Source organism: Struthio camelus, chromosome 3 (genome assembly GCF_040807025.1).
Source record: "Struthio camelus isolate bStrCam1 chromosome 3, bStrCam1.hap1, whole genome shotgun sequence".
Taxonomy (NCBI): Eukaryota; Metazoa; Chordata; class Aves; order Struthioniformes; family Struthionidae; genus Struthio; species Struthio camelus.
This window is the reverse complement of record NC_090944.1, coordinates 81,584,707-81,599,621: the sequence shown is the minus strand read 5'-3', so window position 1 is coordinate 81,599,621 and position 14,915 is coordinate 81,584,707. Positions and strand designations below refer to the sequence as shown.

Here is a 14,915-nt window from a genome sequence, read left to right as displayed (position 1 = left end):
GAAAAGGGAGTGTTAAGGAGAGATTCCTAGCTACATCGCTATGCGTAGAGGAATAGTATAGTCTCAAAGCAGAACCACCACTATCAGTAATATGTTCCTAAACTAACCATGCTAGTTTGAAAAGAGAAAAGTAAACACAAGAGAAAGGAATGTCAATACCTGGGGCAAATGGTGGGCCCCAGTGTAACACACTCAGTGCGTACTCCATAATTGTTTTCCTGTTGGCTAATGCTGATAATCAAGTCCTTTATCTTAAATATGTTTCTTGCCACCTCTGGATGTGAGAGACAAAGTGCTGACATAGTGGAACTTGAAGTTCAAAATATCCTTTTCAGGGTATAGAAAACCTAGTAACAAATAAGCCCCTGCAGTCCCTCCAATAAGAGCTCTGGCAAAGCACTGTGGTATTTGTTTTCCTTCCATCCCTAGATATGCCATGTTAGCATGTCACGGCTAAGAAAATCCTTGAAATGAAAACCACCATTCAAAGTCCTGTAAATTGACAATGGTGATTTGGCTAAGACTGTTGTGCGACTAGGACTTTCAGGTGCTTTCATCCTCACACATTCCTGCATTGAGTAGTCTTCAAAGAGAGAGTGGTTGGCAGATACAAAAATATAACAAAAATTATCCCAGCTATCAGGAGTTTCTCTTTAATATTCTTCTAGCACAGGAAATCCTTCCTCAGTCATATGTATGTTTTATTTAAAACAATTATTAAAGAAATAAATATATATTTAAAGTGGTGGTTAAACTAGATTAGATATTATGCACAGCTTGTGTCCTGAAGTGGATTTATGTCGTTTCTACCTGGATGGGCAAAGAGGTTATTGATGTCTTGCACAGCTTTCTCCTGTTCACCGTGGCAGTCAAAACAAACAGACAAAAAATCCAACCCGCAAAACAGCAAAAACCTCAAGCGAATAAAAGAAAAGCCCCTTCTTGCTAATTCTAGTGTTGTGCTATACTTGTTGAGAGATGCTTTTACTTGTACGGATTAGGCTCTGCTATGTCCGGCAATTGGAGCTCTCATGCCATGGCGATAGGCTTCCGTTCTGTCCGTCACAGCGCAATGAAAGTTACGGTATAGGCATGGCGCACTTTCGGATTTGGATGTTGCATTACTCTGAGTTGCGGTCAGCTACAACAATTGCCATCCCGAAGGCAGCAGTGCAGCCACAGGCAGTTTGACTGTCCTTGTTACATAGCGCCGGGGCCTTTACTGCTAGAAGCGTTTTCATTGTTTTTAAAGAATTCTTCTCTAACTTCACTGGGAGGGGAAGGTTTCTCCCAGATTGTTTTTGTAACCTTCAAAATATTTTGCAATCAATTTATAACTGGCAGGGTCTGTACATAGTTTAAAGGTTTAAAATGTTTCAAGTTCATTTAGTTTATATCATAAAGAGCATGTATTCATTGAAAAATCATTGGAGTGGAAACTTTGCTATCTTTGAGTGCTCTATTAAATGGTGCTGATCAATTGCAAAAGGGACCTTGATTTACTCTCCTCACTTTACTTGTCCTGGGGAAGACTATAGCCATTTCTGCGACTTGAGAGATTAATGCTTTTGGATGCAGGAGCAAGTATAACTGATGTCATCCGTAGATAACAAACTTCACTTATTTTTTGCCAAAATCCTTGTTAGTATAATGTTTTAATAGCTACATAATTCCTGAATAACTTAAAAAAAATGCTTATTACTGACATCCTGCCTACACTAGTAACACATTATATATAATGCAAAAGAAGGAGAGTAGGAAAATGCCCAGCTAAACGTCTTTTAACCTCTTTGTAATAATGGTAGTCAGGGTTTCCAAAGAGACCGGGATTTGAAAAGTGAGTATGCCAGCTAATAGCTGTGATAACAGGCTGAACTTAGGGAAATAATGCCAATGTAGTGGCCTCTCAGTATTTCACTCTGCCTCAGTGCTCAATAGTGAATGTGCAGCATTGTTCGGCAGTGAAAAGTCTCGTAGCGCTTAGTATGTCTGGACGGAGCGAGGGAAACTGATGTTAAACTTGTAGCCTCCTGGTAGCTGGGCTTGAAGAAGCGTGGGGGTAGGCAGCAGGGGGAGGTGAGCGATTCCTCCCTTCTTGCCGTGCAGGCAGCAACAGGTTGCCGTGCCAGATCTGGACTTGTAGGTGGTGAATCCCCTGAGGAGGGTTTTTGGGTCCCCCGTCTACCTGCGCGTGAAGACAAGAGACAGGAGAAGGATCCCCCCGCTTCTCTTTGAGCTCTGTGGTTGAACGTTAAGAGGAAGCTTGTCCAAGGGCAAGCTGCGCTTGCAGTTAAGGAGAGCCGTGGACGTTACAGGAGATGCCTCACTGAGTATCTACAGCTCAATGTTGTTATTTTGATTGTGGGTTTTGGAAGAAAATAAATATTGTTGTGTTGTGTGGGTTTTTCTTTTTTTTTAAAGAAATGGTTGCTATACGTAAGTAGTGAGAATGGCTCTTAAATACTGTGCCGTGTACTGAATTAGCTGACAGATCCCATGAATGTAGGCTATAGAGTTGAGAAAGCATTGATCTTTTCTTTAAAAATTTAAAGAACAAAAGGAACTGTTTTCTAGCATGGCTTGTTCAGAAAAACCTGCAGTTATAGCGCCAATAGTTAATATGTATCCCTCCCGCCCCTGTGATTTTGTATCATAGTATTTGCTTTCATGGCTGTTTCCCAAAGTCTGGGCTGTGTGTTTTGGGTTTGGGATTTTGATTTGGATCCCAACTCTAATATTTAAGTAAGGAGAGATTTGGTGCTCTCTTCTCACAGAAAACAAGCAAGTAGAAAACCAAAACAACAAGAAAAATGGTGGGATTAAGTGTCAGTTTCTGGAAGAAAGATCCAATATGAAAGAGAAGTCTTAAATACCTCCATTTTGCTGTTATTAAGAGGATTTGAACAGGAATCTAAGTTTATTTTCTTTTTTTTTTTTCTTTCTCTGTCTCTATGATCTAAATGCTAAGATGCTAACCCAAATTTTTTATTGAATACTACACATGGATGGATTTAGACTAGATGTTTTTTGTTATAGTTAACGTGCTTTCTGAAAATTGGCCAGTATAGAAGTGTTTGAAGACTGCAACAGAAAATTAGTAAGGTCTTGACTGTAAAAGGGGATCAGAAAGATGGTTGCAAGCATTTATGTGATGCCTTTTCATGAGTGTTTTAAATTTCTCTCACCTATCCTTACTGTATAGTATGTAGCAGTACATTTTTATAAATGAGATTTCATGCCCCTCTCTTGTTTCTGTTTTTCCTGAATTGACAAATATTGCCTAGTAAATCAAATAATCAGTAGAAATCTAAAGACCCCTTTTCACTGCCTGACTTTGTAGGGTGTCATGTGCATGTAAAACTCAAGTAAGATATCCATATCTTCACCTCCTGATTATGAATATTAGAGAATTAAAATTTTAAAATCTGTGAGATTATTTTTGTGTAGCTGTTGATAAGGAAGGCATACAGGTTCTGCATTACACATAGCTTTTAATAAATTGACTGCCTTTCTGGTTCAGATTAAGCATATTGTTGTTCTAATACGAAGAAAGCGCAGAGAAAGGCTCGTGACTCAGAGTCAGTCCAAGTGAGTTGTGCACCAAACGTTCGCTCTGAGCAAGTCCAAGCTTCCAATGTTTGCCTCTTGCCTTCTAACAAGTGACACTTGGCGTTGTTAATCTTGGATACTGATATATGATAAGTATTGCAGGCATTAACACCATCTATACGTGAATGCAGACACTAAACTGCTCTGTACACTGACACTGCAGTGATCTAAGATTGTCTTAACTCTTGCTTTGCCTCTTGGATACAAAAGCACTGAAGAAATTATTATTTGTCTGACAGGAATATCATTGCTCTCAATAACCTGACTTTATGAAATAGTAGCTAAAAAGTAGTAGCAAGGGGCAAACAGTGCATACAAGCGTTAAGGCAATTTCTGAAGCATTGTTAGACCACTTTCTCATCTCAGATGTGATTGTAGTGGAATGACTTTCATAGGGACATGTTAAAGCTTAATGTCAATACAACACGGGACAATCAAAACAAGGTAAACAACAGATCAGGATGGAAAAGGCTCATCAGCAGAAAATAGGAATGAAAATTTGGGGTGATTGCCTTGTTACAGATCTTTTGTATGTGGTAGCACTGACAGCATCTTGACTTTTTGCAGTGATCAGTTACTTCATTGCTGTTTGGTAGTCTTAATCTTCTGGACCGTATATACATAAGGTACATAATTTAGCTATAGAAGCAACAGAATAAGAGGAACTGTGATATATTTGTAGTATGTATACTCCTTTGAACTTGAACACCTGCTTGGTTTCTTTTTCATTTATTTGTTTTTATTTCAAATGCTGTGAGATTTCAAAATAATTAGTATTACTATTATTAGTAGTATTAGGATTATGAGTATTAGTATTACTGCAAAACTCAGTCCCAGTCATTCATTGAGACCAGAGTCCTTTATCTGCCATTGAATACATTCCTATTGAACTGGGGTTTTGAAAGAGTTGTTCACTTAGTGTTGTAATACGCCTTAAAAATAAGACATGCTGTTGCCTTTGAGTAGAGTGGGCATAGGAAATGACTGATTACCTGAAATGACAGAGCCAGCCTGTGGTGGGCATAGACTGTCAGTATGTCTTAATTCCAACCCGGGTGGAATTTAAGGATTCTCCTCCCCACTAAACAAACATGCACGCTGTTTTTTGTAGGTTTTATTTTTGTCCAAGACAGGAAATCCAAAGAAAAGGTTTTATTTTATTTTAAATGCAAACATCTGTTAGTATAAGCTTAGTGTTTTTATTTCAGTTCTGTTTCAAAATTGTTCTTGCTAAACTTTCTGAGATGCAGAGGAGGTTCCAGTAAATGTTTACAATTCAGAATGATTTCTCCCAACTCTTTTCACTGAATTTAAAGGAAAGCATCAATTTATATAAAGTTCCTGAAACCTAATTTGTGTTCTGAAAGTCGCTTATTTCAGAGACCTGGCTTTTACAAAATACGTTTTTTATTTTTGTTTGTTTGTTTTAAATGGATGACTTTCAGTGGAAGGACTTAAAAGTCAACACAAAATTCAGTGGCAAGGTTTTAAAGACAACAGCCAGCTATTAAAATGAATTTAAAAGTATTAATCAGTTTGCGCTAAATATTGCGAGTTCTTGTTAAATTGGAAGACGTGAGTTGTACGAAGAGTTGTCTTTTTTTTTTTTGTAGTCACACAATTAAATTTGTTACTGTAACTCATCTAGTAAGAATTATTCCTAGATGTCATATTTCCTTCTACTGAAACCGTGCATGCCTCTTTAGAGGTTTTATCTACTTTATATTTCTAGCTATGAAACATTTAAAAATTTTTAATCTTAAAAACTGCACGACACTTTCAGTAAAGCAGCCAGTGGATTGTGCTATATATGGAGTGACTAGATGAGGATTCCAGTGCCCTTGAGCTGCAGTAAATTTTAAAAGGTGGTGAGTTTCAACGACAGCTTTAGCTTGGTTGGATGAGGCTGAGTGCCCACACCATCATTAATTTATTGTCATGATAGGACGCTTACTTGCTTCTCTCTGGATTAGTCTACTGCTTTAAGCAAAACACAGGCTTGATGTCTGAGCGCTGTTACCTTGCCATCCCACCTTAGATCACTGTCTCAGTAGCGTGCCAGCAGCAGTGCCTCTTCTGTATGGTGCTGGGCAGAGGGAAGGGTCTGTGCACGTATAGGAGAATTTTCAGTCAAGTCACAGCATTGAAGTTTGAATATCAAAATGCTTAAAAATTCAAGCAGCGTCCTGTTGAACGTTTACTGTTAGTCTTATAGAGCTGTCATCACTAAATGCTGATGTGGGTAGAAAAGGACATAGAAGCTTTGACTGCATTTTAATCTGAGGTAGAGAAGAGTGGTGTATTGTATTCTTACTTATGCACCTGTATGTCAGTGTTTTCACTGAATTTTCATACAGTCTGACTTGCAGGTTTGCTAACTATAGTGAGCCATCTTTTTTTAAGGGAAGGGAAAGCAAACCCCCAAAATTCACAGGGAGGGTGGAAAATAATCCCTTTAGAAGGCCTATAAATGGAGCATTGGATCCATGTACTCTATTTGTGTTGCAGTGCATCTGCAGGTTGTTTCTTTTGTTAAAGAGTGTCTGCAGCACTGTATACTGGTTAAATAGCTACTGCATTGCAGAGAGTTATTAATACATTACACTGCACTTTCGGTAAAGATGTCAGCATGTCCTCTAGAAGGACTTGAGACTGAATGTACCCTGCGGTTGAGGTATGTGGGTTTTTTTTGTTTTTATTTTTTTAAATATTGCTGAAGAGACCTTATTTCTTCAGTAAATCATTAGCCATTTGGAAATTACAGAATAACATTCCTAACTCAATAAACTGCATTTATTGTTTAAGTCTAGAGAAATCAAGGTTTTGCTTCAAAACAAAAACAGGACACCTTTTTTTCAGCAGTTTATCATGATGCAGTAATAATGTATTCTTACGACACTCTGCATACAGCAGGAGACAGGAAAGACAGGACAGAGAAAGGGACAGAATGCCAAACCCTAAAAGATAATGCGGATAAACAAAATGCTAAACCTAGGGAACGTGAAGTGTTAGAAAGTGAGGAGAGATGGGACAAAAACCATTATTTTTCTACCACATACATGGACTGTGGGGTTTGTTTGTTTATTTTCCTCCACTGTCTAATGTGCGTCACAGATGAGGCTTTGACTTTCCGTTCTTCTGCGCTGACAGACCTTAGTACCATGTATGTTTAAAGTGGTCAGAAGCCGTTTTGTTTTGTTTTGTTTTGTTTTCCCCCCCATCCCTAGAGAGTCCTCATGGGTTATGATCTAAGTGTCTGATTATACGTTTCCCCATATAGATGGGCTCTAGCTGATGTCTGCAGGAGCTGTCACGTTGCGTAGGTGGAAAAGTGTGTGAATGTGCAGCATAGCAAATGTACAGTAAATTTGCTGCATTCACATATACGTGATCGAGTACCCATGGACCGCACTCTGCACGTGCGAGGACAGTGGGACCAGTGTTGTTCTTGTGCCTGTGAACATATCCTGGACTTCAGATAGGGCCACCATATATCTGTAAGTATTGTGCAAGACTTTCAATAAAGCTGTAGGTATATTTTTCAACATAAACATTGAAAAAAAATCAAAATCTATAGGAGAGTGTGTTTGAGAGAGATCGCCTCCCAAAGACCTGAGTTGTGGCAACATAGTAATTGGCTGTAATCACCTAGTCTTTAAAGTTGAGTAAAAGGGACTTTCACCCTGACAGCCCAGACTGTTGAGATCAAAGTGTTTCATAGCTTTAGAGGATGGTATCAAGGCCATTTTCACTTTCTTTCTCTAATTCTGGCTTCCTGCTGAAAGGTGCTGTTCAAGGAGTATGCTCTTTAGGAAAATTTAAAACAAAGCTGAGGCACTGTGGCCTACAAGGAGAGGGGGAATGAATTTTAAGTAGTATTTTACAGATTGAGTATCTTTTTGTGGCCTCGGTTTGGGTGTGCAGCCGTAGGGGCACACCTGGGAAGTGGTGCTAGCAGCTGGGAGCTCCGATTTATTTATTTTTTATTTTTATTTTTTTCTCCCTCCTGCCTCTCAGTACAGAGACAGGGAGTACCACCACCTCCCCTGCAGGGCCGGCTTACGCCAGGCTGAGAGAGCCTGCACCTTCCCCACCAGTTAGCACCAGTGTGAGAGCCTGGGACTCTGGATGAGTTGAATTATCATACTATTTCCATCACCGCTGCCATCCACGCAGCAGCTGCATCTAGCCTTGGTTTAAGATGTACTTAAAGTTATCATCTTTCTGGCTTTGTACTGCTCGTTTTTCCAGGTAAGTCAGTGCACAGTCAGCCTGCCTGGCATCATGTGCTCTTTCTTCCTAGTTATCCAACCCACTGAGCTAGAGCAGGACTTCACTGCAGAATTCACAGGCAGTCCCTGTTAGGGCAAAATAAGCTTTGGAGTTCCAGGAAGAGCTAGAACCGGAGACCAAATTGGTGCATAAACAAAGGTCTGCATTAGACCTTTCTTTTATTTTCTGCTTGTAACTCTGTTGTTCCTCCCCCTCCCCCCCACCTGTATTTTCTTCCTTTTTATCTTTTTTCTCACTTTCTCTGTTTCTTCATCTCTTTTCTCCTGTTTCTCCTCGCATGCTTTCCCTGCCCATGCTTCCCCCCCCCCGCCTTGTATTTTGCTTCATTGCAAAGTAGCACAGAGCATCTGATGGTTTTAACACTTTCTAACATTAAAAAAAAAAAAAAGAAAAAAAAACTAGTTTTGGGCAGGCACTGCAGAAGCCTATTCCTGATTTTGTGAAGGCAACATAGGATCTAGAATGATCCTATTTAATTAGCATTTTGCATGTTTGTGGGAGTTTCTAACATAAATACAGCTGTTTCACAATACCGTCAAGTGATGTATTTGCTTTGCATGCTTATCAATATTGTCTACAAGTGAAGGGGCAAAGCATAAGAAATGCTGTGGAAGTGTGGGCTCTATTTGATGTTTTTACAGCGCTGTGCCTGGAAAAATGGGAGTTACTGGGTGTTGCTCAGTGAAGTGTGCATTTTAAAGTTACCCACAGTGATGTCCATTGTCCTGTCCCTGAATTGAATGATGTCATGTTTCATTTAAGGCTCTTAGCGATGCTGAAGACTGCCGGTGCACTGGGAAAAAGGCAGTGAGAAAGTTGTGAATCAGGTTTCTGTAAAGCCTTTGTGTTTAGGGTTTTGATAGATAAAAGCTGACTCATGGCAATATTTCTGGCGAAGGAGCTGTACAGACTAGTAAGAGCTTCTCATTTTACCTGAGTGCCCAATGAGGTAATTCTGGAACAGCTGAAGGCAGAGCGTGCGTTCATCCGCTGTTACACAGGTAGGTTGTGGGTTGCTCTGAGAGGGTTTGAAGTATAGAGAGGACTTGTTCGCTCTCTGTGCAAGGAGCCAGGGACATTCCACAGTGGTGAGATACTGTCGCAGAGGGTTTTCCCTTGCAATAATGCTCTCGGACATTAGCGTGCTTAATTATGGCAGAGGCTATTCCGCTTTAAATGTTGTGTGGTGGGGAGAGTGATTTGACAGAGGCACACTAGTTGATGGCTTTTTTTTTTTTTTCCTTCCTTCTAAGATTGCTAATAAATGGGATTTCTGTTGCTCAAAGTTCAGTTGAAGTACTTGGCAAGATATTGTACATGACGGTTAAGAGTGAATTTATAATATGCAGAGATCTAATCCTGCAAATATTATAGCTCTCTAATGTGATTTTGTTCACGGAGGGTGCTAGCTTTAGAAATGTCGTGTGTTCATGCTCAGAATTTCGTTAAAGAAAAAGAAAAAAATCTGCCAGCCTTCACTTTGGTAATATTCAAAGCAGAGGATCTGGGGAGTGTATTTAAGAAGATTGTATTGGGATTGTTGCAGGGAATGTATTTTAATCTTTTTCAGTCAGGCAGCTGTGTAACACTTATGTTTCTGAATTTCGGTGCTGTAATTGAATGTGATATTAAATGTAGAAATTGCTCTAAACAGTCCTGCTTATTTGTTTCTACACTATAATTGGTTTATTTGAAATGTGAACATATTTCAAAACAAAGGAAAGAATTCTTGTAGACTCATCGCTTTTATTTGGCTAAATATCCAGAGGATGTGAAGCTTGTAATTTCTGTTAATATTGACTTTGTAGATTACATCTCAGGTGTTCTTTTTCATACCAGAAGAAAGATAACAACAATACCAATTAAGAATATAAATTGACTTGCGAGTTTTCAGTCATGCAGGGTATATTAAAATGTCCAATGCTGTAAACAACTTGGAGAAATAAACACCTGTATTTAGACAGGGCTGGGGGCTCTTTGTGTCTAATTATAAAATTGACTGAAAACACTTTCTCTTTTATTATATGCCAATGTTTTAGAGTAGCCAAAGCTCCAGAGAAAATGGAAGACCATTTATCGTTACTGTGAATATAGCTATAGGAAGGAGCTGTAGGTTAAAGAATAGTGAATGATGGAAGTTTATGCGTTCTGGTGAGAAATTGTTGATGGATGCAGGCTGAAAGCTAAGCCATTTGCTTTACATGTGGCTTTAATGTGGTGGAATGCGGGTATTTCTTGCCCTTGCACCACTGCAGGGTAGGCACAGGTTGTTATTTTTGCTGGCGTCTCCTGTTGTGCCATGCCAGCGTGCGAGGTTATGTCCCAGGGAGGGGGGCAGAAAGGTCTGCAGGGGACGGGGAAGGGGGGAGGCTAACTGCATTCATGCAAAGGCACAAGCAAGAAATGACCTTGTTCGGGGAGCAAGTTTCCATGCGAGTTCAGACAAGTACGTAATTATCCTGCTTTCAGCGCTGAACTAACAACTGATTACTGTTATGCCTTAATTGAAGTATGCAAATTTAAGATCTCTCTTTTTTTTTTTTTCCTCCTAGAGTGAGTAAAATACCATTGTTCACAATTCACAAAAGTTCTCAATGTTTTTTTGCTTCGTTATTGAGAAGGTTCAGTAACAGAAGAATATTGAACAAAATAAGTAGTAAACTGGGCCAGACAGGGGTCAGGGAATAAAAGACTTCCCCAAAGTATGTACTTCTCAGAGGATCTGGGGATACCTAGAATTACACAAACTGTTTGCAGCCTTTTAATTTTTTAAATTTTTTTTTATGACTGTACCTAGCTCCTGGTGATACTGCTGAAATTGGGGTTGGGGGTGGAGGGAGGAGGCAGATCCTTATAAATTAATCCCTCAAGTTATCTATGAAGTGAATTTCCTTTTTACGATGACACGTTTGTACCAAAGACAGAAACTTGAAAGAGGTCACGATGTTTTCAAAGGTGCCACCGGTAAAAGGCAGTCATTTCAGTTATGGCATGTTGAGACCAAACTTTGGGAATTTTCTCTCCTCTCCCTTCGCCCTCGTCTATTTATTTGTGGAATTTTCACCGGTCAGTAGGTACGAGGCCGTCACAGTAAGACTGTACCAGAGCTGTGAAAATCCAAACCCAGACCCCAACACAAAAAAGGAGGATGGGAAAGCGACTGTGGCAATCAACAGTTCAGTTTCTGCCTTTTCTGATGGACTTGAACTTTGGAGAAATCATCTAATATCTCTGTTCCTGATTCTAGCAGCAGGGGTGGTGCTGCCTTGTCCCAGACGTAAACTGGAAAACTCTTGGAAGATTTTCCCATCCTGTGTTATTGAGGAGGCAACATTTACCTGTAGATCAAACAAATTCAGGGATAGACAGAGCCAGGGCTTGTCCCTCAGCTCCAACTTAGACTAGCAGGGTGCAAAGTGTGTGTTACAGAAAACTTGAAAGCTGAGGAAAGTAATCTGTTTCCTGGTTTTGTATCACGCTGAAATCCCCGGCCAGGGTTGTCCTGCCTTTTTGCTGAGGTTCCCAAATGGTTTCTGTGAAACTGAGAACGGTTTCGAGCAGGCTTGGAGAGAGATTTGCAGCTCTGGTGCTGAGGCTGCCGGAGCGTCAGGCTTTGGACAATGTCTGTGTGAGTTTTGAGACACACGTTTCACTGATAAGACGTGTAATGGGCAGACTTTTAGCAAAAAATCTTTGCAGAGAAGCCAAATGACCAATTTGCACACGGCTGTGAAAGTGATAAGAGTCAATTTAAATAAAACGTAATTTTGAGGGAAGTAATCAGGGTGAAGCTATGAGGACAAAGCAGACCAAACTTTTCAAGTAGGAAATCGTTTGCTTGGTGTAATTTGAGTAGAAGCAGAGGAATAGCGATTGGTATGAAAATGGAGGAATCGGAGTCAAACGTGTGTGGCATGCAGTTACCCTTGCCTGCCAGGTGCCCTGGGGTTTGCCAAGGACATGAGAATATAGGCTTTTAACAGCTATCATGTTTTAACTGTTACGACTGATCCTTGTTTTTTAATAGGCAATGAAATTGTAATTAAGCAAGGAAAGAGGATAGTGTGGAGGAGTGGGTTTTTTGTTTTTGTTTTAAAGACGTTAAAATACGCCTATAGCTTCTGGCTACAATTATGCTGTATGGGAAAATACTTTTATTCAGTTTCAGTGACCTGAACTGGTTTGTTTGTTTTTTATATTAATGAGCCGCACAATGTTTGTGAAGCAAATATTACATATTAATGCCTTCAGGTTATCTGAAAGGCAGACAACGTATCAGTGAAACAGGAAGAAAAGAGTATGGAGTAATGGAATGTAACAAGAACCCTTTACGTTCCCACTAAACTTGGTTAATCAGGTGTTTCTTTGTCATGTAATTTTAGTAAAATATCTTGGAGTGCAGTTAGTTAGCGGAAGGGTATTCCTGTTATCTTGTTTATCCTGTGCATTTTTCAAGGGGGTTTACATCTGCGCAGCTACACTGTGCTTTCTAACCACGCTTGAAAAATGATCCAAAGGTGATAACAAAAATACATTCTTCCTTATCAAAAACGCATACTTTCTTATCACAAGCAATAGGAAGGCAAACATCTTTGTCCATACCCATTTTCAAATGAGAAACTTCACTGCGTTCTTCAGTTTTAAATATTTTCATGTGTTTTTTTACTTTATACTTTGTTTTGGAATTTATTCAAGAAAGATACAAATCCATGATTTTACCTTGCAAAAAAAGAAGAACGTGACATACAGAAGGTCATAGATTTTAAGACTTTAAGATAAAACTGGGGGTGGGGGGTTTCAAATCGGGTTTTAATCTAATGACCAAATTATGACCCGTGTAACAAACAATTTAGTCTCTAGTCTGTATATTAATTCCATGTGTTACCTTGAGGGCAGTATTTCCTTAAGAGAAAGCTAATACCATCATCACAAAATGATAATATTAATTACCCATGTACAGATAAAATCTTATGCATTCAAGATAGGCCAAATAAATCAAACATTCTTTTCTGGGATTTTTTGTTTTGGATTGGGGGGTTTTATTTTTAAATAAGTACTAGTGGTTTTTTTTTGGTTTTTTTTTGTTTTTTTTGAAAGATCAGAGTGGCATTCTGGTTTGAATGAATTTGTTCCTATTCACAGACCAGTTACAGCAGAAGCAGTGTCATGGAAGTGTTTTTCCTTGTAATTACATAACTAATCTGCTTTAGTTTAACAAGGATCATCTTAAATGGTGGACAGGTTTAATTCACAGCCTTATTGGCTTTACAGTTTTCCAGTGGAAACTGCTATCTAAAATGCTAATTGCCAATATGGTTTTTGAAAAATGAAGTTGTCACTGGAGTAAAAAAAAAAAAAAAGGGGGGGGGGGAGGGGGCTGAGCTACTGTTCTATAGGTAGCTATAGGCAGCTTCTATAGGCATCTTACTTTGTTGTACTGATTTGAAAAACAGCTTCAGATCAGCTCAACAAGGGGTACTATTCTGGCTTGGCTGAACAGACTCAGAGCAACTTATTTTCCCAGTATAAAACTGAATTATTTGGCAGCATTATTTCCTGTGGGAATTTTTTTTCATAAGCCACGTTCTTTTTTACTGGAAAGTCATTCTGATTCAGGTTCTGACCTGGGTACAACTTCAGACTAGTACTTTTATTGTGTGAGCCACCATGAGCTGGTAATGGATAGCTGCTTTTAGTTTCTGTTTAACCATGTTGGTCTATGACATTGAAAATGATACTGTCTCATATCACAGACACGATTCTTTAGTCCTTCAAACCTCCCAATCCAGGGTTAGCTCTCAGCTTGGAGATAGCAGGGGATGTTCCCACCAGAAATTTTTTTTAACCCTAGGAAACGAGTCTTATTTCTCTCCTGTGCAGTGAACATGCTAGCATCAAGCCCAGCACCCTGGAATAAGATGTACATGCCAGCGGCATGTATGTGAGCAGGCAGTATGCTGTGCCTAGATAGTAGCTGCCGGTGGGGGATCCCCACCGGCTGAAAAGCATTAGAGCCGCCATAGCCAAAACATGTTGTTCTGGATGTCTTTTGTACAAATCGCTGTATGTTATATCCATATGCTAAGCTTTGAAAATATCTGTTGTCAGCTTTTCTGTTATGTGGAGCAACAACAGTGAAATCACTTCTCTATGTTTATTTTTTTAGAGGGCTTCCATGTGCCTCTTGACGTTTTACCGGCTGTGACAGAGGCCCTTGACTCCAAGACAAAAGAGGAAGATTTGCACAAGGAGAACAGACCTTTCCGCTACTGTGAAAGAAAAACCATGGAACTGTCAGATAGCGACCGTCCCGTCAGCTTTAGCTCCACTTCCTCCTCCGCTTCCTCCAGGGACAGCCACTGTTCCTTCGGAAGCAGAACGACCTTAGTTTCAAACAGCCATTTGGGCTTGTTTAACCAGGATAAAGAAACGGGTGCCATCAAGCTAGAACTAGTCCCAGCCAGACGATTTTCCAGCAACAAGCCGCGCAAGAACACCCCTGCGGAGCACCAGGAGACTGAGGAAAGCCTGGAAAAAAGGCTAAGTATGCCAAGGAAATCGGAACCGAAAGGAGCGGGCAAAAACTGTGCGATGTCACTGGCCACAGAGCCCACGAGTCCCAAGCTCCTCTATGTAGACAGAGTTGTCCAAGAGATTTTGGAGACAGAGAGGATGTACGTGCAGGATCTCAAAAGCATCGTGAAGGTAGGATTCTTGTTTAGAATGGGTTATCTATTTCTGTGTTGTTTCTGATTTTACAGCAAGGCAGTTGGACTGGACAGTGGAATTGGCCTTTGTAGGTAAACTCAAAGGTCTTATAAATTAGCGTGAGTAACATCTTCGTTCTTTTGTATTTGTAGTTTTTATTTGGTTAGATAAATCTAAGCTGTTGTTACTTCTTCATGAAGAAGTAATAGACAAAAACATCTTACAGTTGATGGTAGTGGTGGTGAACAAAAAGTGGTGAACTGTTGGCAGTACTCTTTATTTACAAAGAAGGTACAGTACTCTGC

General features: G+C 39.8%; 1 protein-coding gene across 5 annotated transcripts in view; it reads left to right on the top strand.

Annotated features, from left to right (window-relative positions):
* Positions 1-14,915, top strand: part of PLEKHG1 (pleckstrin homology and RhoGEF domain containing G1) — a 145,896-nt gene that overhangs the window by 75,504 nt on the left and 55,477 nt on the right. For 2 of the 5 annotated variants that reach the window (XM_068938742.1, XM_068938741.1), the window contains one exon: positions 14,069-14,607. In XM_068938742.1, the coding sequence (XP_068794843.1) occupies positions 14,069-14,607 (539 nt within the window). Of the gene's footprint in view, positions 1-7,626; positions 7,861-8,697; positions 8,904-11,511; positions 11,531-14,068; positions 14,608-14,915 lie in introns of those variants that run through there. The other 3 variants (XM_068938744.1, XM_068938743.1, XM_068938745.1) reach the window with 3 other exon arrangements.